Raw genomic sequence first — 26,798 nt, forward strand, 5'->3', positions numbered from 1 at the left:
ATATACCCTAAACAGGGCAGTTCCCAAGATCAAATGCTATTATTTTTAAATACCTTCTTAGAATATAAATACTTCATTTTATCTTACATCGTTAGGCATAAAAATGATCCATGTAAGTGAACTTTTCCTTCACATCTTAAAAAAAATGATAGCTTAAAAAAATGAAACCAGGGGCTGCCCTGGTGGCACAAGTGGTTGAGTGCGCATGCTCTGCTTTGGCGGCCCAGGGTTCACAGGTTTGGATCCCGGGCACGCACCAATGCACTGCTTGTCAAGCCACGTTCTGGCAGTGTCCCCTATAAAGTGGAGGGAGATGGGCATGGATGTTAGTTGAGGACCAATCTTCCTCAGCCAAAAAAAAAAAAAAAAAAAAGAGGAGGACTGGCATCGGATGTTAGCTCAGGGCTGATCTTCCTCACAAGAAAAAAAAAAAGAAACCATTTTTTGATAGAGTTGGTTCTAAAATGCCTTGACTTACTGCTTAGTAAAATTCTACTCCCTGGTACGGACCCCTAAGCTTTCTGGGGAAAATTCCAGGGTCAACACTATGAACATCAAATACAACAATCCATTTTAACAAAGTATTGACATCAGGAACTCCTGAAATATGACAAATGTCTATTTTACAGTTGCTGCTTCTGTAGCTATAGATCCTTCCTCATTACTTCATATTATTTTAGGTTCTAGAAGTTCTATCCCTCTTGTGCTTCTAATCTGTTTTCCTAAGCCTATTTAAAAAGTCAGCATATGTAATTTTCCATATTATTCTGGCTCAAAGGTAGCTCCACGCTCTTCCTGCAGCTTAAAATAAGTTGTTTCTTTTTTTCGGGGTAAGAGGGAAAATGGAAGACAGATGGGCTTGATATCTTGCTAATTTGTAGGCTGGCTTTCGAGTTGCTGGATATTTCCTGATGGATAAGGTTGCTAAAGGAATACATACCAAGAGACGCCATGTTATCCTATTGAGGACAGCAGTTAACTCTCCAGCTGAGACCAAAAAGGATAATACAATAATTTGCTAATAGTTATTAGGCATTTGCTAGTTTACGGACATAAATAAAATATTTTATCTACTTTACAAAGTAATATTAATTAAAGGTACACCTAGAGTCTATGAAATCATTTGCAACAAAAATTTCACTAGTTAAAATTTCTTAATATTTCCCTTAGCCGATTTGTACACTTGTTAAAGAGTACCTGATACTTGTTTAAATATCAAGTAATATAGGACAGGATGTTATAAAACAAAACACAGAGCTGGGATGCATTTTATTTTTTTCTACTTCATATAACATTGTTCAGGACCACAAGATTTTAAAGGTCTCTTTCCAGCAACTTTTATGACTTAGGAGTACCACTTAAAAATATTTACTGATGCTATAAATATTACTGTTTTTCTACACACTGACAATTTTAATGAATGCTATATCCATTATACCTCTTGTTCCTTTGGTCAGAAAGATAAACAGAAACTTTAAATCAGATGTTTAGACACTCAAAAATGGTTTTTAAAAGCACACTCAAAGAAACCAAATCTACATCAGCAACTGTTAAAATCAGTTTTCGTTGTTAAGAATTCTTAATAAGGACATACTGAAGCATGTATGCGATTTTAAAAATTATATACGATTTATAAAACAAATTTAAATTTATAAATAAAAAGATTAATGCCAAATTAAAGAAAGTTTAAGCATCAGATTTAAAATATCTTAATTTTTAGGCTATTCAGAAATATATTTTATGAATAAGAATTATTTCATAAATATATATGTATAAATATAAATATATATCTACAGGATCTGTGATGCAGGAGAAAACCCTTTAATGAAAAAAATTGCACTTTTAGATTATCAGGATGTTGTCATATTTACCCTTCAAGTGAAATATAATTACCATTCCAGGTGCTTTTGGCACAAGTTTTTAGGTGAATATTGACAGAATCTTAAAAAACACAATGCTTTTATATTTTATTCACTGGAATATGAAGAATCAAACAGAATTTAGAATTCTGACCAAAAAAAAATCCAGATAACTGCAATTGCTTAATTAAATACAAAAAATATTGTTTTAAAAAGACCTTAAACCTGCCTTTACATCTGGAGCATGTAAAATTTTACCAGCAACAGGTTTTCTTCAATCCCCTCAGCAAGAATTCCCAGCCTACACACAAATATAACATTGTCTTTTTCTACTCATATATGACTTAGATCACACCCCAGTATATAAGGACAAAAAATAAATGTATAATAAAAAGATTGGATAAATCAGGAGAGGCTTTTTGGTCTTGAATTCTTCACCCACTAACAATGAAGCAGCACTGTAGGCAGCCCAAAACACACCAAACAGCTTTAAAAAACAAACAAAAAAGACAAAAGGCAGCATATTAGCAAGTCAATTCATATTTTGGGTATCATAGAGTAAAAATAACATTTACAATATTTTTTTAAAACAACCCTGACAACTAATTGTGGTAAAGAAAAAACTTATTGAGAATGTTTAAAACTTATGAAGAATGTTGGCCCTTACTCTGCTCCTTGACTTCTGCAACTGGTCTTTTGTTATCAAACTTGACTAATCATAAAAATCACCTCGGGGCCTATTAAAAAGAGAATTCTGGAATTCACTCTAGATCTGTTGAATCAGAGTCTCTAAGGGAAGGATTTAGTTATCAGTCTTTAACAAGTGTCTCTGGTGACTTAAGATAAGGCAACTTTTAGAAAAACTATTATTGGGACAAATTGCTGAAAGAAATTTGATTGCTGAAAGAAAACTAACTGATTCTTACAAAGAAGAAATTTTTCTTTTTTTTTCTTCTAAGAAGTAGGAAAACAGATTAAGTAAAAACTCGACACAATGTTTATTAAGCATCACAGCACTTCCCCAGGGATAGGTAGAAGTATAGGATTAAATAAAAAGGAGGAAAAAATATAACATTTTGGTCAAGAGTTAAATAAAATATACTGTGGTTTTCTGATTATACACATAACTAATTTTAAATTATTTCCACTGGTAATTTATGTAGTACCTATTGATGCAGTCACTGAAGGCATTTTATAGAATAAAATGAAAGGAAGAACTCTGAGGGTAGAAATAGGGAAAATATGATAGAAACAGACTTGACACAGAGGAGGGTTTCTCAACCTTGCACTATTGACATTTTTGGGCTGGATAATTGTTGTAGGAAGCTGTCCTGTGCAGTGTAGGATGTTTAGCAGTAACCCTCGCCTCTACCCACTATATACTAGTAACATTCCACCTCCCACCCCATTTGTGACACCCAAAAATGCCTCCAGACACTGCCAAATGTGCTTGGGGGGCAAAATCATCCTCAGAAGTAAAAAATGGGTTAGGGTACAGAGGTGAAAAATAAATATTGGCAAACTGATTGAAAATGTATTTGAGATGGTCCAACTTTCCATTGTCCTTTTTAAACAAACAAAAAACCCCCCAAAAAACCTACTAAATATTTTAAACCTACAGAAAAGTATAGGGAAATATATGAAATAAAATTATGATCAAATTGCATTTGTATGTCATGATTAAATTTTTTGTTGTAAATAAATGGTTAAAGATTGGTAAGAGTTAGAGATTTAATGTTAAAAAAAATTAGTGCTTGTAGATTAAACTGTATTCTAATGCTAGAGTTAAATGATGAGAGTTTTGAAACATATTTCTCAACAAACCTTGGACTGAAACCAGAAACGTACAACAGCTCACTACACACAGAAGATTAAGCAATTAGGAAAAAAAGTTTGGCAAAGAAAAATCTGAAGTTTAAAAATAATTTTATCTTAAATTTTTAATGATAGAAAAAACTTTTCTGGGGCTGGCCCCATGGTGTAGCGGTTAAGTGTGCGTGCTCCGCTGCTGGCGGCCCGGGTTTGGATCCCGGGCACGCACCAAGGCACCACTTGTCAGGCCATGCGGTTGCGGCATCCCATATAAAATGGAGGAAGACAGGCACAGATGTTAGCCCGGGTCCAGTCTTCCTCAGCGAAAAAGAGGAGGATTGGCATGGATGTTAGCTCAGGGCTGATCTTCCTCACAAAGAAAAAACTTTCCTGATTTATAAAAGTACATTCGTATGTTGCATAAAGAATATTAAGGACCAATTTTCAGTTGAACTCGATGACTAAAATGACCAGAGGACACGGTTTTAGCAATTTTGGGAGTAGTCTCAGAAGTATTCCAACAAGCCTAAACCCAAGTAAAAACAACACAAAAGAAGGAAATGATCCTGAATGATTCAGTAAAGTGGTATGTTCACTAATGCTAGATAATTAAACGCCAGCATGGGGCTAGCTCCCACACTGCAAGACTTTTAAACTAAGTGCTAATAATACCAATTAAAAAAAAAAAAGATTTTAGGATTAGAATGTAGAGGAAGGAAAAGTCTTCTCTTTGGTCTCTAAAGTGTTCAAACAGTTCAAACATTCAAAGATGTTCTCAAAATATTCTTCTATAATATTTGTAATAATAACAGCTACCACTTGAGTGTCTACTCTGTGCCAAGCACCATTCTAGGCATTATATAAACTTTAAAATTTTAATAACAAACTCTAAAAAGTAATTAAGATTCCCATTTTGCAGAGGAGGATAAGAAAAGATACCTCCCCCCAAGGCAGACAGCAAGTAAGTGGCAGAACCAGGATTTGAATTCAGAACTGGCTGGTTCCAAAATCTATACTCTTCTCAATATGCAATGCTTATATAATGTCAGTATTAGCCTGTAGTTACCCAATTCTAAAAGGAATCATTTTTTTTATATTGGAATTAGTAATGAACTTTAAATAAAACCAAATGTCATAAAAATTAAGTGGCTCTACTTAAAAACGAATACTTTAGTGTGAAGGCTATATAATGGCAGCTCTGAAAAGTGATGGTCTTACAAAGCTATATTTTCCATACAGAAAAAAAAATTACATTCACTGTATAATATACACACATGTGCTAAAGCAGTCATTTATTTCCCAAAGTTGTTCAAAATTTAAGTAAAATTTCTACTTATTATTAATACTTAATATTATCAGTGAATGTCTAAAATGGTTACATATGCTAATATAAATTTAACACAGCATAAAGAAGTCCTGATGTCTGCAATATAGAAAAGTCAACTTATTAAAACCATGTCTATCATATTTGATAAGGAAGTTACTATTCAAATAGGAGTAACAGTTATTAAATAAAATGTCCAGTGGAATTTTAAATAACTATCTCCCACAAAATCTAAGTCAGGTGAACTTGTATTACCAGCATAGAGAAGAAAAATTAAACATTAAAAAAATCCTGAGTGTACTATCCTGAGGCCTGATTTGTTCTTTGTTCTTTATTCCCTCCTAGACATACACTACAATACCTGGTCATTAAAAGTGGAAAATAAAAGAAATACAATTGGTAAAATCAGTGAGTAAGGTCCTTGTTCCAAAATATTGCCAATTGTTTGATAAACTGTTATAGATTACAATATTCTTAGCTATAGAACTAGTATAATTTTGTTATTGGAAAACAGTAAACTACTTTCTATAATACACACTACTTACTTTTATAAGTGTAGACACCACTTCAAATGATCCAACCACCAAAAGTATAGGGGCTATTACAATGAGAGGAAGTAATGAATACCCTATAACTCCAAGAACTTGGCCGTATGCAACCTGTGAATTTTCAAAATTTTAAATAAATATCATAGAAATCAAGATACTCATTTTAATCACCATTGATCATCGTATAGTCTTTGTTGTACTTACATAAATGTGAGAATTAAGAAGAAATCATGAAGTATCACATGCATTATATTTCAAATTATCATATAGTCTCCTATGTTCCTGAATAGTCTCACCAACCCACCATGGTTTCAATTATCATCAATTTTCTGATGATATCCAAATCTACATTTACAGCCCTTCTCTCTCTTTTGAGCTTCAGACTTATATATACAATTATCTTCAGTATATCTCTATAGTATACTTTGTCAATACTTCCCTTAAATTGTAGGATTATTTAAAGGGACCACAACACCTTATTCAGATGAAAAATTCAAGGTCTAGAGAAGCTACATGCGACAAATGTAGATTAGAAGGGAAGGGAGGGCAGACAGGAGAGACTGAAGAGAAAAATATTTTTCAGTGGCTACTGTGTGCCAAGCTCTGTGATGAGGCTTCACATGTTGTGACGATCAAATGCAGGAACAACCCTGTGAAGTAGGTATTGTTGTCCCCATTATGAAGAAACTGATTCTTAGAGAGACAACGTGCTTTGTTCAGGAAAGCAAAGCTGGTAGGTGACAGAGATCAAATTAAGATCTAGGTCTCAACTCCTACATCAACAGTGCTAAATTACCAAAACATTTAATCTATAAGAATTATTTTAAACGTCCATGTGAAGAGTGGAAAAGTTTACACATAAACATTATTCTAAACTTATTCAAGAATTTTAGGTTAGGATGATGGATTAAGCACATATATCTAATATCACTGACTCTCCATTAAAAGGGAAGGGAAAAAAGAAACTCCTACTTATAAGAGGCATACTCAGGAGAAGAGAAGATGGGACAACAGCAACATAATTTTGGGATCTGGAAAGCAGAACAAGAGCTAAGTTAACAGACTTGACAGATCTTTCCACCAAGTGCGAGTAAAGTACTCAAGGTTTCTGCATTTAGCGTTAATGTTCATAGAGTCAGCCTGATAAGTCAGCACCCACATCATAACTCTCCCTGGCATCCCCTCTGCTTTACTCTCTCCACAGAATAAACTGCTAGAATTCCTAGGTTTATAGTAATTCATAAAGTCTTATTTAATGGAGTAGTGGTTATCAAGGTGTGGCCCATGGACCCCTGGGGGTCCCAGAGACTCTTCCAGAAGACTGGAAGGTCAAAACTATTTTTTATAATAGTAATAAAACATTATTTGCCTTTTTCATTGGGTTTATATTGGTACTAACAGGGCAAAAGCAATGGTGGCTAAAACATATCAAGATGGCATGAACTGTCCTGGTAGTTACTGTGTTCTCTACTACCACACACTCACAAAGAAAGAAGAAAAAAAGCAAGTTTCACTTAAGAACGTCCTTAATGAAGCAGTTAAAATGATTCATTTTATTAAACCTCAACCGTTGAGTATATGTCTTTTTAATATTCTGTATAACAAAATGCAAAGTACGCAGAAAGCATTTCTGCTGTATCCTGATTCAATGGTTATCTCAAGGAAGAGCACTTGTACAATTGTTTCAGTGAAGAGTTGAATTAGATGCTTTTTCCATGGAACACCATTTTTTATGTGAAAGAATAAATGAAAGACAAACTCTGGTTATTCAGAGTTGGGTACTGGCAGGCATGTTCTTGAAAATGAATGAAGTGAGCCTATTGCTTCAAAAAAACCAACAGACAGGGGCCGGCACCGTGGCGTAGCAGTTAAGTGTGCACGCTCTGTTGCTGGTGGCCCGGGTTCGGATCCCGGGAGCGCACCGACGCACTGCTCGTCAAGCCATGCTGTGGTGGCGTCCCATTTAAGTAGAGGAAGATGGGCACAGAAGAGGAAGATGGGCACAGATGTTAGCCCAGGGCCAGTCTTCCTCAGCAAACAGAGGAGGATTGGCGTGGATGTTAGCTCAGAGCTGATCTTCCTCACACACACACACACACACACACACACACAATCCCGACAGTATTTGTTGCAAATGATAAAATCCTATCTTTCAAGCAAAAATTAGAATTTTGGAAAACTTGTACCCACCACTGTAAGCCTGACAGTTTTCCAACACATACAGACTTTTCTGATGAGATGGGTGGTGACATTAATGAATGTTATTTTCTGATACTGTATATTAAAATGTGTCAACATTTGGAAGATCCACAACACTCAGTAAACCAATGTTTTCCAAATGACCATACATGGGTAAAAAGATCTGTCCAACGTAAATTTTAATGAAACAGAGAACGAAAAGTTCACTGATATGGTCTGAGATTCCTCATTGCAGCAAACCTTTAAGAAATGATTACTTGTTGAGTACTGGTGTAGTATCAGAGAAGAATATCCACAATCACCCAGAAAGGCTATTAAAAATACTCTCCCTTTTCCAATTACACATCTGTATGAGGGCTTATTGTTTTCATGTACTTTAACCAAAACAATATATCATAACAGACTGAATGCAGAAAGCAGATATTAGAATCCAGCTTCCAAGAAGCCAGAGGTTAAAGATACTTGCAAAAATGCAAAATAATACGTCTCACGTTTTTGTTTTGAAAAAGTTATTTTTCTTAAAAATGTATTATTTATGTTAAAATGTATTTGGTTTATTTTTAGATTAGTTTTTTTTTTGGTGAGGAAGATTCGCCCTGAGCTAACATCTGAGCCAACCTTCCTCTATTTTGTACATGGGTCGCCACCACAGCAAGGCTGATGAGTGGTGTAGGTCTGTGCCCGGATCCAAATCCACGAACCTGCGTCACCGAAGCAAAGCGTGCCTAACTTGACCACCATGCCACAGGGCTGGCCCCTATTTTTAGTTTCAAATGAATAAATATATATTTAAAAAAAATTTTTTTTTTTTTTTTGAGGAAGATCAGCCCTGAGCTAACATCCGTTGCCAATCCTCCTCTTTTTGCTGAGGAAGATTGGCTCTGGGCTAACATCTGTCCCCGTCTTCCTCCACTTTATACGGGAGGCCGCCACAGCATGGCCTGACAAGCGGTGCATTGCTGTGCGCCCGGGATCCAAACCCGGGCCGCCAGCAGCGGAGCGTGCACTTAACCGCTACACCACGGTGCTGGGCCCTATATTTAAAATTTTTATTTTAATTTCTAACATGGTAAATATTGATGAATATAACCCACATGAAGAAATCTCTTTGGAGACCTGAGATCAAAAAATTTGAGAACTGTGTAACAGAGAATGAATTGTATGCTTCCCTAAAAAGCTGTAAATTACTTATGAGTGGGATAGAATCATTTCTTTCTTCTTCATTTTTTGTAATATTTATTGAATATGCACAATACTAATATGTTGATCATCTTAAAGCAAGTAGTATAACTTAAAAGCAATTCTGGGACAGGAAACTATTAGGATGAATATAGCTACTAATAGTATCTGCAGTATCAAAAATACAGCTTATCAAAAAGAAAAAGGCTATTTTCAAAATTAGCTACTTACTTCTCCACCAAGAACTCTGGCCAGTAAGAAAATTGTTAGTGAACCAAATATCCAAATGGTTATAATCCATGAAACCACCTTAAGGGAAAAAAAAATTGTGCAATTAATATCTTTGTACCAAACAAGCTGATAATTTCCCAGGAACTCAATTCTCTGCCATATAAGATAGTTTGGTAAACCCAACTTCAGGTCACAGACAGTTTGTCTGAGTTCCCAGTTAATTCTTTCCAAAACTTAATAAGAATACAATGTGTAATACAATTTTACTTCCAAATTGAAAGTTTAGCAATGATCAATTTCCTAAGGAACCCTCAGTATTTCAAGATATGTGATAAATGATTACTGCAAAAAGAGAACAAAGTGTCTACTTCCAATCCCCTGGTTTACAGCATCTGCAAGGAAAATTTATCCCTGAAACAAGTTACCATCCTTCTCAGGAGGTCTTTAAAATTTACATTAATTACATATTTATCCAAGTAACAGAATACGGAAGACATTTCAGACAATTTTAACTCCTGAGACTTAGTGTAATAATGATACATGCATATAATTCCAAGTTCTGTCTGCTTTGAGGGTCTAGAGATAATGACATCCCAGTAGGAACATAAGCACACTTACTGTCCAAATCCTGGTTTCAAAATACCATTCTCCAATAAAAGGAACTGGGACTCCTTAGAGAAATGGTTGATTCCAGGGCTGGGGCAAGGAAAATAAAAGATAAGCCCAGAAAACTTTGTGGAGTCAGATGAAAGGAAGTGCTCAAAAAAGGATGGGAATTTGTCAAAAGGAAACAGAAGCTACCCTGAAGGAGCTCCCAATAGCTAAAGCTAGACCAATCTAAGCAATGAAATAAGTGATGATAATATTGGATTAAAATCTAGAAAATAAAATAAATATCCATGAGTCCACACTGAAATAAATAAATATCTTAATGATTAAGTAATAGCAAAGAAGAGGCAGCAGTTCCATAGAGAATACCAATTAATATATGTGGAAGGAATGAAGAAAATAGAAAATCACCATTCAGTAAACAATACAGAAATAACTGTTGCATGCAAGATCCATCAACAGATGCTAAAATTAGTGAGCTAAAGTTTGAGGAGAAACAGGATGTTTGCATTGTCACAAAGTATCTCCACAAGATATCTATTAATTAAAAAGAAAAAAATAGCAACTTTACAGTGGAGGAATTGGGCAGACACCACCCCATCACCTAACCAAATGATCAACGTTAACAGCACCAGTAATAAGACATATCAAAATCATGCACTCCCTGGGGCCGGCCCGGTTAAGTGTGCCAGCTCCACTTTGGCAGCCCAGGGTTTGCAGGTTCGGATCCCAGGTGCGCACCAATGCACCGCTTGTCAAGCCATGCTGTGGCGGTGTCCCATACAAAATAGAGGAAGATGGGCACAGATATTAGCCCAGGGCCAGTCTTCCTCACCAAAAAAAAAAAAAGAAGAGCATTGGCATTGGATGTTAGCTCAGGGCTGATCTTCCTCACACACACACACACAAAAAAATCAGGTACTCCTGGATAGTATGCAGAGAAGGGCACAATGTCACTTCTGTGGTATTCTTGCCAAAAACGCATGAACTCAATCCAGTCATGAGAAAACACCAAGCAAAGCCAAATTGAGCGATATTCTATGGAGGTAATGATCATCTGTTTTTAGCCTTAGAACTTTTTGTTCAAATGAAAGATTATACAAAATAGATAAAATCAGAAATGTTCTGGATGAGGGATTGGTGGTGGGTAGGAGACCAGGGCCCCCATTCAACTTCTTCAATGGTCCTTAGACTTCCAACAGAATACTTTTTTTTTTTTAAAGATTTTATTTATTTATTTATTTTCCCCCTAAAACCCCAGTGGATAGTTGTATGTCATAGCTGCACATCCTTCTAGTTGCTGTACGTGGGACGTGGCCTCAGCATGGCCAGAGAAGCAGTGTGTTGGTGCGCGCCAGGGATCCGAACCCAGGCCGCCAGCAGCGGAGCGCGAGCACTTAACTGCTAAGCCACGGGGCCGACCCCCAACAGAATACTTGATATAAACTATTGATCTAAGGCAAATATTAATAGGACTAGTGTTATATTACGTTAAGGATCTTGCTACGGGGAGACAATTCTGGATTATCTGAGTGAGTACTAAATGTAATCACAACTGTCCTTAAAAAAAAGGAGGCAGGGCCGGCCCCGTGGCTTAGCGGTTAAATGCACGTGCTCCGCTACTGGTGGCCCAGGTTCGGATCCTGGGCACGTACCAACACACTGCTTCTCCAGCCATGCTGAGGCCGCGTTCCCACATACAGCAACTAGAAGGATGTGCAACTACGACGTACAACTATCTACTGGGGCTTTGGGGGGGAAAAAAAAAGGAGGCAAAGAGAGATTTGACTACAGTAGAGAGGAAGGCAATGTAACCGTGGAAACAGAGATTATAGTGATGCAGCCAGAAGCCAAGGAATGCTCGCAGCCTCTAGATGTGGGAAGAGGCAAGCAACAGATTCTGCTCTGGAGCCTCTAGAGGAACCAGCCCTGCTGATATTTTGATCTTAGCTCTTTAACACTGGTTTTGAATTTCTGACTTTCAGAACTGTAAAAGAATAAATTTGCATTGTTTTAAGGCACCAAACTTGTGGAAATTTGTTACAGCAGCAACGGGAAACTAATTCATTACCAAATCACTCTGTGGTAAAGAGTTATTTTTTCACTCCCCTCAAGCCTTAAACTAGGGATGAGGGAGTGATGTGTATCTGTTGTGTTCTGATGATAAAGACAAAGTGCCTGACAGTAGGACAAAGTATTACATAAAAACAAATACTGATAGAATCCTTGTCATCATTTATTAAAATGTTTATTTTAAAAAACAGAACTAAAAATGAATAAAAGGTAAGAACACGATTACGAGTATTATGTTTCAAACTCTTCATCCCTTGGGGAAATCAAAAAGGGCATGGGCAGCCCTTTTGATCACTTCTAGTCATTGGGTCACTTCTGGTCAGTTCAGAGTAGTCCAATCCATTTATTCCAGTTGCCATACAAATATTAATACTTTCTACGTGAATGATGATGTGGAAAAGTTTAGAAAGCAATAATCTAACGTACTTCCCACTTATTTAATTAAGAAGAGTTCTAGAGATGAACAAGTGAGAAATAACAGGTAAAGGCAAAGCACTTCAACATAATGTAGCATTACAGTTAATATTTGGTTATTTTTAATTTTAAAACTCTTAAAATATTCAGAATTTGTATAAAGTTAAGATATACTTACCCTAAACTGTCCATATAATGATATCATGGAAAAGAACAGAACAACAGCCAGAGGACCCCAAAAGTCAGGATTGTCTCTCACCACTTGTCTATTAAAACCAAGCGATGGCATTGGCATCAAAACACATCGAATTTTGTAGTAAATATCCTTTAGATCGATATCCAATTCCTCCCTATAATTTTAAAATAAAAATTCTTAAAAGGCAAACACTTCTGAATACTGAAACAGTTAAAGGACAATTTAAGAAAAGTTTAAATATGATGGTATAGTCTCCATAGGTCAACAAAACATTTGAAGTACCATATTTCACTGATTCCAAGGTGTGTATATATATATATATTTTTTTTAAAGATTTCATTTATTTTTCCCCCCCAAAGCCCCAGTAGATAGTTGTATGTCATAGCTGCACATCCTTCTAGTTGCTGTATGTGGGACGCGGCCTCAGCATGGCCGGAGAAGCGGCGTGTCGGTGCGCGCCCAGGATCTGAACCCGAGCCGCCAGCAGCGGAGCACACGCACTTAACCGCTAAGCCACGGGGCCGGCCCCAAGGTGTATATTTTCAACACCTCTAAAGTTGGGATGCATCTCACAATCAGTAGTGTCTTATAATTGTCAGTCTGGAGTGAAGTCAAGCGCTTCAAGGTCTGCCTTTCCTTTTGCCAGTCTCCTGGAGGCACTACCAATTTGGGACAGCTTTAAAGATTTTATTTATTTTTATTTTTTTCCCCCCAAAGCCCCAGTTGTATGTCATAGCTGCACATCCTTCTAGTTGCTGTATGTGGGACTCAGCCTCAGGATGGACGGAGAAGTGGTGCCTCGATGCGCACCCGGGATCCGAACCCGGGCCACCAGCATCGCAGCGCGTGCACCTAACCACCAAGCCACAGGGCCGGCCCGTGGGACAGCTTTAAATAAAATTCTCTGCTTGAGACTTTTTTGGACCATACTGATAATTCAGACTGTAGTTCTAAATGTGAACTGGTGTAGGGTTTACATTCTCGGGGGAAATTTTTCTTCCAACACCCTAACCAGTGCCAAATTGAGACAAGCAAACTTCTTTGCTGTCTCTTTTTGTATGGTGGGTTACTTCTCATTTCTCCTTACACTAAAGAGATAGCTCTTTGATGTCCTAGCTTTATGCTATCTTAGGCACTTTTTCTTTCTTACTGATAAATGTAAAATAACTGCATCTTATAATCCCCAGCACCTTAGATGAGATAAAATATGGTATATTAACACCAAGAAACAGGATGTTTTAGCACTTGATCTACCAATAATTACTACAAAGAATAACTTAGTAATGCCTCAATTTTACAAAGCTGTAGGTTCTTCTTTCCAAAATTGTTAAACTCTTTACTTTTGTTTCCAAGTGATACATAATTGCTCAAAAAATTTCAAGTACTATGAAGAAAGTGAAAGTCTCCCTATAGTCCTCCCAGTGGTATATGGGAGAGATTTGGGAGAGTAATCTTTTTGGAAGTCTTAATGTGTGAAACTAAATTTCCACAGTAAGCACCCTGCTTTTTTGGAATGCATGTTTACTTGACATAGCTATAGAACCAGGTAAGCTCTAACAATCTGGAGTATATTTGTGTGGGTATGATATAGGATTATGATTCTTTTAATTTTTGCTATTAAATAGGTTATAAATATTCTCTCATTATTTCAGTTCTTCTAATTACTAGTAAAACTGAAAATAGCTACAACTTTTGACCAAAAAGGTTAAAATTTTCCATACTTGTCTTTCAATAACATGAAAGAATATCATCATCCCTCAGACTAGCTCTAAAAACCAAAAAATACATATTACTATTTTTACATACAAGAGTGGCTTGTTATCTTCAGGATCATCATCTTCAACTTCCAAAAGCCAGCCATATCCTCTTTGTCTCAGAAATGTAGTAGCTGTAGATTCTTTGATAAAATCTCCACCAAGGTTTAATTTGACATCTGGGGATGCTATGGAACCACTGAGATCTTAGGAGAAAAGAAGAGAAAACTATAAACCAAGGTAAAATGTGTGCATCTTAACCAACATGAGCATATATGCAACAAAGATAATTACCATTTGAAGATCTCTAACTATGAACATCTGCTATTGCTGACAATCTTCACATTTTACAGTTGGTAGATATCTAAAAGCCATCTTTTATTTTACAAGAAAATGAAATATGAGAGAGGTGAAGACATATGAAAGCTTTCACAGGTAATCAGCTAGACTGGTACCAGAATCTAGACTTATAACAGTAACAGTAAAATTTAAATGGAAGATATATACAAAATATATTACATGATACCATTTTGGATTCCTTATGTGCTTCAGAACAAAGTGACTGTATAAATTCTTTTAAAAGTATTACACATGCATATATACAAATCATTAGACATAATTTATTTGCTAAGGGAAAACTGTAGATAATTTTTCTCTACTTTTTCATGTATTTATTCATACATTCTTTCATTTAAATCACCAAATAGTTATGCTAAGTATTTCATATATTAATGCTTAGTTCTGGACAAATCTGACTAGAAAGAGTTTCCTGCTATTTCAGCTAACTTTTTTTTTTCTTTATGTAAAACTGTATCAATCATCTTTAGTTTTGGCAAAAATGAAGGTTTTTTTTTTTAGGTCAGCTCTAAAGGGATAAAGAAATTCAGTTATCCACATTACAAAATAAATTCCATTCACAGTCTGCACAGTACCTTAGAGGTTACAGATAATCACAATAGTACAAACGCTACATTTTCTGGTCAAAAAAAATTGGGAATAGTAAAGGACTTGCTTAAGGCCATACAGGAATTAAGAAGAAAAATCACATTTGTAGGACCAGACAGTATGCACCAGTAAACCACCACCAATATTGTTAACTAGCAGCCACATGATTGGAGTGGTACTTTAGAAAATAATTTTGGCAACAGCAAACCAGGACACTCTTAACACAGGCTCCTTCCCTGGAGATCATATACAGCATAAAGAAGAGCTTAATTTGCACATTACTCTAAATTCTAGGTTAGCTTTTGAGAAGCGCCATTAAAATTTTGGCTTAAACTTCAATCAGTGAGTGGCTCCATTATGAGTCACATCCCAGTCTGTTTGTGAGAACTCCTGCAATTAATTATAATAAAGTCTGCATTCTGAAGCTAAGTCCTACCTTAGCTACTAATTAAGAGAGCAAATCATTTAATGTCTTCTGAGCCCCAGTTTCCTATTCTAAGTTCTTTCCGGGTTTAACATTATATAATTCTAAAAAGATTTTATAAGGGAGTTTACTCAACTAGAGACAAAACACAAATACTTTTGAATTCACTGTCTTTTCCTACTTAAAGTTTAAAAATAGTTCCTGTAGATGCTGTTAAAGAATCCTATGATTAAAATATTCTCTCAAAATTACTTTTTGCTTCTTTGTCTTAATCTAAGTTGAAAATGAAGGAGTTGAAATTTAACTAAAATTCCATTTCCAATAGGTACAAAAATTGCTTTTCTTCCTTTTCTTACCTGTTTATTTATTTACTTTGTGAGGGAGATCAGCCCTGAGCTAACATCCATGCTAATCCTCCTCTTTTTGCTGAGGAAGACCGGCTCTGAGCTAACATCTATTGCTAATCCTCCTCCTTTTTTTTTTCCCCCAAAGTCCCAGTAGATAGTTGTTATGTCGTAGTTGCACATCCTTCTAGCTGCTGTATGTGGGACGCAGCCTCAGCATGGCCAGAGAAGCGGTGCATTGGTGTGCACCTGGGATCTGAACCCGGGCCGCCAGTAGCGGAACGCGCACACTTAACCGCTAAGCCACGGGGCCGGCCCTCTTTCTTTTCTTTTTTTTGCCTGAGGAAGATTTGCCCTGACCTAACATCTGTTGCCAATCTTCCTCCTTTTGCTTGAGAAAGATTCGCCCTGAGCTAACATCTGTGCCAATCTTCCTCTACTTTATATGTGGGTTGCCGACACAGCGTGGCCACCGATGAGTGGTCTAGGTTAGTGCCTGGGAATCAAACCCAGGCTGTGGAAGCGGAGCATGCCAAACTTAACCACTAGGCCACAGGGCCTGCCCCTCAAAATTGCTTTTCTTGATTTAACAAGGAGAAGATTTAGATCAAGAAGTCATTAGTACAGCAATGACATTAAAGGTTTTGGAATTATGAGGCAGGAAGGGATCTTAACAACTGTTTCCTGGCTTCTAGAAAGGACTGCAGCTGAAGTCCTTAATCTAAACCAAAAAAAGGATATATAAATTATGGTCCTAAGCAATGCTGTGATAAAGAATTGTAAATGTTTAGCAGTTTGTCATAGCATGGATGCCAGAACCTCAAAAAGGCACGTTTAGCTTATGATTTCATAGTATTTTCCATTCCACGCAAAGTAGGAAAGTATCCTGGACATATGTAGGAATGTCAGCAACAGCAGTTTGACACATCCGCCCAGTACCCTGAAGACACAATTAGGTGTGGGTAAGAAAATGCAATAGAAAAGTCCAAAAAACTGGTAGTTAGCTTAACACATTAGCAAGTTAACAAGTAAAGAATAATCTCAGAAAACAAGGAGAAACATTCCAAATCACTCTGGGAGCACAGCTGTCTTAAGTTAAACCACAGTAAACCAGCTAGCTTGGTTGTCAACTCTAGGATAGGTATCCAGAATTATGAAACACTAATTTTAAATTAATTCCTTCTTACTAAAATATTCTTATTATTTTCTAAGTAAAAAACAATGTAAAGATAATAATAAAAATAAATGGATTTAAAAGGAAATAATCTATGGAAAAAATCTATTGTAAAAGGAAATCTTAAAAATGTTTCCACTGCTATTTGGGCTCAGAGTGAGGAAGAATACCACTAAGTTTCAAGTTTTACTGAAAGCCACCTGTAAAAATTGCAGAACAAAATTTAACAATAATTTTTCCTCCCTTTCAACTCAAGTGTACTACTGGGTGGGAAATCCCTTCTCTGAATCTTTTACTCAGCCTGAGAACTTCACTTTGAAACACAAGGAAGCACTCGGTCAGTGCAGTGTGATAGTATACTCAGGATGAGATTTACTGATCCGCCCCTAGACAAGTTCCAGATTTCTGTGAAAGAAGAGCATCCTGCAATGAACAATGAACATTTTGTTGGTATTTGCCAATTTCTTATATATGTGAAGAAGCTTTTTCTTATTTAACAAGCAACAAGAGGGGCCGGCCCAGTGGCGCAGCGGTTAAGTTCACGAGTTCTGCTTTAGCAGCCCGGGGTTTGCCAGTTCAGATCCCGGCTCGGACCTACTCACTGCTCATCAAGCCATGCTGAGGTGGCGTCCCACAAAGAACAACTAGAAGGATCTACAACTAGGATATACAACTATGTCCTGGGGCTTTGGGGAGAAAAAAGAAAAAGAGAAAGATTGGCAACAGATGTTAGCTTAGGGCCAATCTTCCTCAAAAAACAACAACAAAAAAAACAACCAACCAAGCAACAAGAGAAAGGACAAAAATCATCTCATTTGAAAATGAAATCCATATGTGCTTAATTCTAAACCAGAATTAAGTATCTGTGCAGCAAAACAAAACAAGCACGTCTCACACTGAAGTGATAAATCCCATTGTTCCATTTTAGTTATAAAAATATTTTAATTCAGGGGCCAGCCCGGTGGCGCAAGCGGTTAAGTGCGCACGCTCTGCTGCGGTGGCCTGGGGTTCGTGGGTTCGTATCCCAGGCGCGCACTGACACACTGCTTGGCAAGCCGTGCTGTGGTGGCTCCCATATAAAGTGGAGGAAGATGGACACAGATGTTAGCCCAGGGCCAGTCTTCCTCAGCAGAAGAAAAAAATAAAAGAGGAAGATTGGCAGATGTTGGCACAGGGCTGATCTTCCCCACAAAAAAAAAAAAGTTAATGCATATATAGACCAATGAAAGAGATCAAGAAACCAACCCAAGCACATGATGATTTTATAATTGCTAGACCTATACTGGAGCTTGATCATGTCATTCCATAAGAAAATATTTTTAAAAAGACTCCAGAGCTTCCTACTCCCTTCTGCCATACGAGGACACAAGGAGAAGTCTGCAGGCTGGAAGAGGGCCCTCACCTGGCCATGCTGGCACCCTAATCTTGGACTCTCAGCCTCCAGAAGTGTGAGGAATAAATTTTTATTGTTTATAAGCCACCCAGTCTATGGAATTTTGTTATAGCAGCCCAAACAGACTGACGCTCCTATATAAAAATGATAGTATCTACAATTCATAGTACATTATTGTGATCAGTAAGTTGTAGACATAATAATCTAATAATTACTGTCAATGCTCTTTTGAGTAAATGATAATTTTCTGTTAATTTGTTAAGGTGACCAAACATTTAGCCTACTCTTTCTGTGAAGTCTCCCCTCCACAGAAAGGATATCACCTCTAATACAAGTTAGTAGTGTAGACAGAAGAATCTTCAGTTTTTCCTTTTGAAAAGTTTCCTACTTGATTTTTAAAAAATTGTATATCCATGTAGGTATTATCACAAATATCTTCTATATATTATACTAATTAAGTATGACATATGGTATAAAATAGGTGCAAGAATAGCTTTTCTTCCCTATTTGAAAATTGAAAATGACTTTTTAGCCAACCTTTCCGGGGGAGAAAAAAAGAAAGTTAAGCAAGGTTTACCTTTTTAAAAAAATTAATCTATTTATTTCTTTTCATAAATTTTAAACTTATAAGGAATTACACAAATCTATAAATGTGATAAAGTTGCATAGAACTATACATACACACACAAATAAGTGCATGTAAAACTGGTAAAATCTGAATAAGGTCTGTGGACTGTACCAGTGTCAATATCCTAGTTTTGATAGTTATGTAAGATGGTACCATTGGGGGAAACTGGGTGAAGTGTACATGTAATCTCTGTGTAGTATTTTTGCAACTTTCTGTGAATCCATAATTATTTCAAAATAAAAAGTTAAAAAACTCATAAAGTAAACAAAAGAAATTTCTGTTAAATAACTGGTTTATGCCAAAATGGAATTTAACTTTTCTAAAGGTAGGCTCAGGAGATTTAATTGATTTTTTTTTTTTTTTTTTTTTTGCTGAGGAAGATTTGCTCTGAGCTAACATCTGTGCCGATCATCCTCTACTTTGTATGTGGGTTGCTGCCACAGCATGGCTGACGAGTGGTACAGATCTGCGCCCACGATCCAAACCTGGAAACCTGGGCCACCAAAGTGGAGAGTGTCACACTTAATCATGACGCCACAGGGCTGGCTCCAATTTAATTGATTTTTTTATGTACAATATGAAAATTTACTGACAGTGTTGAATAGTAAGGCTACTAAAACCATAAACCAAAACAATATAAATAAAAATATAACCTAAGACACAATTTTATACAAGTTGGCCAATCTTCCTCAAAAAAAAAAACCAAGCAATAAGAGAAAGGACAAAAATCATCTCATTTCATTTGAAAATGAAATCCATATATGCTTAATTCTAAACCAGAATTAAGTATCTCTGCAGCAAAACAAAACAAACACGTCTCACACTGAAGGGATATAGTTCCTCTTGCCAGAGACCAGAAACTAATCTCTAGTCTCTCTCTCATTCTCATATTCAGTTGGTCATCAGTTTATTTCAGAATAGCTATATAATCAATCTTTTCTTCCCTCTCTACTGACAATACCTTAGTTCGAGTCCTTACCATTTCTCAGCTATACTCTTTACTGTAGCCTCCTGACCATATTCTCTGCTCAGATCTCTTCCCTGTTGAATCAGTCCTCCATAGCGCAGCTAAGATTATGTTTCCAAAATACAGATCTAATTTTGTATATTTGCTTTTAAAAAGCCTTTAATGTCACTTCTTGATTTAAGGTATATGGAGCTATTTGCCCTTGCATTAATTCATTCGTGTAACCAACACACATTTGTTGCTTGCCTACTATGGGCCAGGCACTGTTATAAGTACCGGAGATTTATGTTAAAAACTAAACTATCGGGGCCGGCCCCGCTTAACTTAGTGGTTAAGTGCACACACTCCGCTACTGGCAGCCCGGGTTTGGATCCCAGGCGTGCACCGATGCACCGCTTGTCCGGCCATGCTGGGGCGGCGTCCCACATACAGCAACTAGAAGGATGTGCAACTACGACATACAACTATCTACTGGGGCTTTGGGGAAAAAAGGGAAAAAAAACAAAAAAGGAGGATTGGCAATAGATGTTAGCTCAGGGCCCATCTTCCTCAGCAAAAAGAGGAGGATTAGCATGGATGTTAGCTCAGGGCTTATCTTCCTCACGAAAAAAAAAAACAAAACTAAACTGTCATGAAAACATTTAGTTCCTGCCATCATAGAACTTATAGACTTTAACCAAATAATCACACAAATATGTTATTATAAACTGTGTAAATGCATGAAGGGAAAGTCCAGGGGACTATGGAAAAAACCTAATCTAGTCTGGGAGAGCAAGGAAAACTTCCTTAAGCAAGTATATCTGAGAACTGAAGAACAGGTGGCATTTAATTATCTGAAATTAGAAGAAACAGCCTGGTACAAAGTCCCTGAGGTAAAAGGGATCCTGGTTCATTCAAAGAATGGAGAGGCTTAGTGTGGCTACAGTATAGGGTCCAGATGGGGAGGGGGGACAGAAAATTGTTCTGGAGAAGTAGATAGGGCACATGGAGATTGTTGGACTTGAGCTGAAAAAGCTTCTAACCCCAAGGAGCTCATGGTCCAAATCAGCACTGTTTTAGATTTTTGAAGATTGGGAAGTGTAAAATACAAGGACTGCCTCCACCAATTGTTATACTTGTACAGTTCTTAAGTGAATGCTCTTTCCCCTTTTCTGAAGAACTCTTATTTATCCTTCAAAATATACTTTATCTGTCACTGAAGACATCCTTGATCCCTTCCTGCACAGTTAACCACTTCCTCCTTTGAATCATACTTTTTATAGTATTTATTATGTACACTGAAATTTTTTTATCTCTTTCTTATTAGACCATTTCTTGGTGTCAGGAACTTTGTCATATGCAGTCTCTTGCACATGGAGGTACTCCCTTCATCCTACATATATAAAACATTATCTATCCTCCAAAGTTTGGCAAAATATCACCTCCATTAAATTGTCCCTGATCTTCCAGATAGAAAAAATTTCCTCCTCTTCTGATCTTTCATAACATTCTAAATCAGTGCTTCTCAAGCTTTAAGGTGCATATGAATCATAGAGGAATTTTGCTAAAATGCAAATTATGCTCAAGGCAGATTCTGCACTACTATGCACCCAGCTAATGCCAATGCTGCTGATCTATGGACATAAACCAGGCCAAGAATTACTTATTTGTCTGACACAAAATAAAGCCAAAGGATTGCCCTAAAGACTTCTATACTACACTTTACATATATATAATGTGTATCACACCATAGACTTGAATCTCAGTCTAGATCTCACTATTCATTTATTCATTTATTGGCTTATTCACACATTGCTCATATTCTTTTAACTTGTACTTATGGACCTTGCTTTTATACACATTATCTTAAATAATTCTCGCAATATTATTCTAAGTGTGCTTTTCATTTTATAGTTGACAAAATGGAAGCTTATAGAAGCTATACAACTTGCCCAATATCACATAGCTACCATAAGTGGAAGGACTTTAACTGAAGACTTCTGGCTCTAAATCCAGTAATTTTTTAGTTATAGCATCCAAAATGTGCTAAGTTTTGTAGTCCCTAGTATCAATGTCACATAAGATAAAAGAAAGCAGAAACCATTTACTCCTTCAACAAACAATTATTTTGTGATGTTTATATACTGGGTTCTGTGGTTGGTGCTGGGATATAGACAGGATTAAGGAAGTTTCTGGGGGCCATCCCCGTGGCTTAGCGGTTAAGTGCGCGCGCTCCGCTACTGGTGGCCTGGGTTCGGATCCCGGGCGCGCACCGATGCACCGCTTCTCCGGCCATGCTGAGGCCGCGTCCCACGTACAGCAACTAGAAGGATGTGCAACTATGACATACAACCAGCTATGTGATACTGGGGCTTTGGGGAAAAAAAAGGAGGAGGATTGGCAATAGATGTTAGCTCAGAGCCGGTCTTCCTCTGCAAAAAGAGGAGGATTAGCATGAATGTTAGCTCAGGGCTCAGGGCTGATCTTCCTCACAAAAAAAAAAAAGGAAGTTTCTGTTTCTGAGGCACAGTTAAGCAAGGTTTCACTAAGGAAGGAACATCTGAATTCAATCTTAAGTCTCAACTTGGGGTAAGGAGGAGAAAGGCTTTCTAAGCATGAGGACCAGGATATGCATAGATATGTGGAGATAAAACATCAAGGCACATTTTAGAATAAAGGATATGTGTGGCCCAATAGTAAGGATAGGTATCATTAAGAAAGAGAGAACTGAATAGAATCTAGAAGGAAGGTATACACTGAAAACATCTATAAGCCAAAAACATTCATGGTTAGAGAAACAACATAAAACAGGAGAAGTAAGAATTTATAATGACATGCTTAGGAACCAGAGAAAAGACGTGGAGTTGCAGAGCCAAATGTTCATGTTGGAGAACAATAAAAAATAAGTGTGGAGCCAAATAATACTGAAAGCCAAGGAGCATCATTGCTAACATGTATTGAGCACTTAACTCGGCCAGATATAGTACTAAGTACTTTGCATTTGCAAAATATTCGAGCAGTTTGGTATTATGATTCTGATTCTGTATAGAGGAAAACTCAAGTTAAGAGAGGCTAAGTAACTTGCCCAATATCACATAACCGTAACTGGTACAGCCAGGATCCAAACCTAGGACTCTTTTTGTTGTTGTTGTTGAGGAAGACTCACCCCAAGCTAACATGCGTTGCCAATCTTTCTCTTTTTGCTTGAAGAAGACTCTCCCTGAGCTAACATCCATGCCAATCTTCTATTTTGTATGCAGGTCACTGCCACAGCATGGCTGATGAGTGGTGTAGGTCCGTGCCTGGGATCTGAACCAGCGAATGCCAGCTGCTAAAGCACAGTGTGCTGAACTTAACCACTACCCCACGGGGCCAGCCCCAAACCCAGGACTCTTAACACTACACTTCAGGTACGCTAGTCAATTTATAAAAATATAAGAAAGAGCCATCATGGTTTAGTGGAAAGAAACTTGAGGAGGCAGAACACTAGCTCTTAATTCCAGGTCCTTCACGTGTAGGTTACCAAACTTATGTTTAAGTATCAGTTTCATTATTAAATACTAAAGGAATAATAAAGCTCAGCAAAATTCTTATAAAGACCAAACAAGTCGTTTGCTTAAAATACTCCGTAAATTCCAACTATACAATGTTATACACATGAGGGTATTATTATACATAAATCTACTCTTGTGTATATATCCCTGGATATACAGGGAGTCTATATAGCCTTAGAGGCTATAGGGAGTAAGTCTGGATAAATGTTATGGATTTTACTTATTCCACGTTTCTTGGTTTAGCATATGGAGTCAATGGGTTACGTGTTATATCATTCTCTCAGATTTCTTAGGTGTATTTAAGAAAGGTAATTTCTGGGGGAAGGGAGGATATGAAAAATATATACATAGATAACATGAGTTTTGAACCAACATCAGGTTCTGATATTCAATGCTAAGTTTTTTTTTAAGTCTGCAAAATTAAAGTTGATATTCCTCCCTAAGCACCATGCTACCAAATGTAGATGAAACAGACTGAAATAGTCTGGGTTGCTCCATTTCATCAAATATTCATATTAAGCTTAAAAGAAATGTATCAGCTATGTTCTCTATGATAGATAAAAATCTCATTTTACATTTTAAATTATAACCAAAACTACAATACTATTTTTTTAAACAATGCTATTTTAAACTAGTATTTTTTCAACACTCAAAAAGGAAAACAAAACAGAAAAAGAGAAAACAAACTATACTAACTGATGCACTATGAAACCAGACTTGAAAAAACGCAAGGTTATTATTTAGACTGAAACTTCTGTAACTAAATATAATTTATTTTTTCATATCAGGCAGTGAGTCTGGTCACTGGAAAATAACTGGTGTACAAAGTCTAATAAAAGTAAAATTTGAAAATGACTAACAGAGAGAGATTCCGGTTACAAAGAGTCTGGTAAGGAACAGAGAAAAGGAGGAAAATTTGTTTTCCGTGCTGTAGAAAAGTCTCTCCAGCACAACTGCTTCCTCAAAACAGTACAAGGAAAATGGCAGAAGCTATTGGGAACACCGGCCGGATTACAAAAAGTTTCAAATACAACCCGGGTCCGTTTCTCTGAATGTTGAGGTCAAACTATAAAACAGGAGAAAAACTGGGACGTAGGCAAGATATCAGACTCCATAAAAAACCCGAACTCCTCGAGAGGAGTTTGTATTTGCAGCGCCAAATCGAATCTCAGCAAAAAGGTATCCTATTGATAAACAGCAGAGGAACACAGCGTCCTTTCTCGTTCTCGTCCTTTGACACCCACCCAGGCCAACTAACCATCCCTTTTCCGCGAAACGGCAAGTCATTTCAGCAATAAAACCTTAGGGTGCCGTGGGTCCATTTGGGTGGGCAAGTCACCCAGAAAAAGCTGCCACCAGACGGTGTGGGGAGAGCCGGCAGCTGACCGAGCTTGGAAAGCTCCCCACACCCCTCCCAGAAGGCCCGGCGGGCGCAGAGTGCTCGAGTCACCGCGCCGTCCCCACCCGGCCACAACCGGCCCGGCACCAGAAAGACTCCGCCGAGTCGGGCCCGGCATCCTCGGGGGTGGCGGGCCCTCCGAGGGCTCAGTCTCACCTTCCGCGTCTGCTGAGGAAACAAAGGTGAAGTCCCCGTTGGTGGGGGAATACGCCGGGGGCGGGCCCGGCGGCTGCATCTCGCGGGCCCTGCGAGCCGGCGGCGGGGGAGGAGGCTGCGGCTGGGCCCAGGCCCCAAGGCGGCCGCGGCGCCGACCCGCACGCGCGCCCTACGGTGCGGCGGGCGAGCCGGGAGGTGCAGGCTGGGAGCGAGGCCGGAGACGAGCGCAGGGATCCCCGCAACTGCCTCCGAGGGCGCCCCACCAAAGTCCGCTCGGTGGCGACCGCCCAAGCACCACGACGCCGGCGCCCTGACAGGACCATAACAGTGACAGCGCCGCTTGGATTGGCCCTTTGTAATGTGCTCTCCCATTGGCTCCCGGAGAAACGTCCTGATTGGATCTCCCCGTTGTTGATTCCGGAAGTTTACCCAGGACAGGAACTTCACTTCCAATTCGTGGACCGCTTTGGCGTCTGCCTGCTTCTTGGTTGTTTTGTTTCCATTAAGTCTCATCTCTTCTGGCTTTTCTTTACTTATTTCCTGCCATTTTGGTAACTGGGTGGATGAGAGCATTTTAGAACTAGGAACGTTTCTGGAGGTCGGCTCCGGTCTAGGATCCCAAGATTCCGTTGCCTTTAGTCAGTAATTAATTGTATAGGATGTTGACTAAATAATCTTGTGTATCATCTCTGAGCCTCAGTTTTCTCATCTGCGAAATGAAGGGGGCTGGATTGGATAATAATAAAAAAGCAGATAAGCTGTAAATTACCACCCAGAGACTGGGGCTGTAGTCTAGCCACATTCCTTTAATGAGGGAGGCAATTGAGGCCAGAAAGGGTAAAAAGGAAACAGGATTAGGACAGTACCTAAATCTCCTGACTTCTGTCTACTACAGTGCTGATATCACTACAAGATCTTGTCGGTTGATAAACTTACCAAAGTTTACAAACCCTCCTAGGTTTTTAAATGTTTAAATAAATATACTTAAATTTAATATCCAAGCTACATAAATGTGGCTTCCAATTTGGAGAGAGAGAGTTTGAGAGTATATTATGAGACAGACTTGGAGAGATGCATGATGGATCAGCAGTACACCAATAGGAACTCATGACCATTAATATGTAAAAGGAAATATCGAAAATTTTCTCACAGGAGGTAACAAGTTGGTACTTAAAGGATGAGTAAAAATTTTGGGGCAAAGAAGTGTGGAGGGCTGGCAGCCTGGGTCATAACATTCCAGAGGTCATTCAGTGGACTTGGGAAACTGAAAGTCATTTAGTTCACTTGGAGCTTAGGTTTCATGGGAGAGAATGGCTACAGATGGGATTGCATGAATAAGTAAAGGAGATCATGAACAATCTTGCATGCTATCCTAAGGATTAAAAAAATTTTTTTTCTGAAAATGTAGGGGGAACCATGAAAAGAATTAGAGCAAAGGAGTGACAAATCAAATACTCCTGTTAGAATGATTTCTTATTTGGATACTTAGTGGATATTTTGGCTTGGAGAGCAGAGACTTGTATGAGACTTTTACAGAAATATAAGTGAGTCTTGGACTAGGGTTGCAGCATTGGGGATGGGAAAGAGGAAACAGATATGAGATATATTAAGTTTAAGAATCCACAGGACTTACTGAT

General features: G+C 37.9%; 1 protein-coding gene across 1 annotated transcript; it reads right to left on the reverse strand.

The window, feature by feature from the left end:
* Positions 1–1,235: 1,235 nt before the first annotated feature.
* Positions 1,236–25,461, reverse strand: YIPF4 (Yip1 domain family member 4). The gene is made up of 6 exons (XM_058551483.1): positions 25,162–25,461; positions 14,251–14,404; positions 12,427–12,598; positions 9,153–9,230; positions 5,541–5,654; positions 1,236–2,346 (listed from the first exon to the last, which is right to left on the reverse strand). Exons 1-6 carry the CDS (start codon positions 25,238–25,240, stop codon positions 2,209–2,211), a joined length of 735 nt encoding a protein of 244 aa, XP_058407466.1. The 5' UTR covers positions 25,241–25,461; the 3' UTR covers positions 1,236–2,208.
* Between the last annotated feature and the right edge of the window lie 1,337 nt (positions 25,462–26,798).

Source organism: Diceros bicornis, chromosome 12 (assembly GCF_020826845.1).
Source record: "Diceros bicornis minor isolate mBicDic1 chromosome 12, mDicBic1.mat.cur, whole genome shotgun sequence".
NCBI classification, from domain to species: domain Eukaryota; kingdom Metazoa; phylum Chordata; class Mammalia; order Perissodactyla; family Rhinocerotidae; genus Diceros; species Diceros bicornis.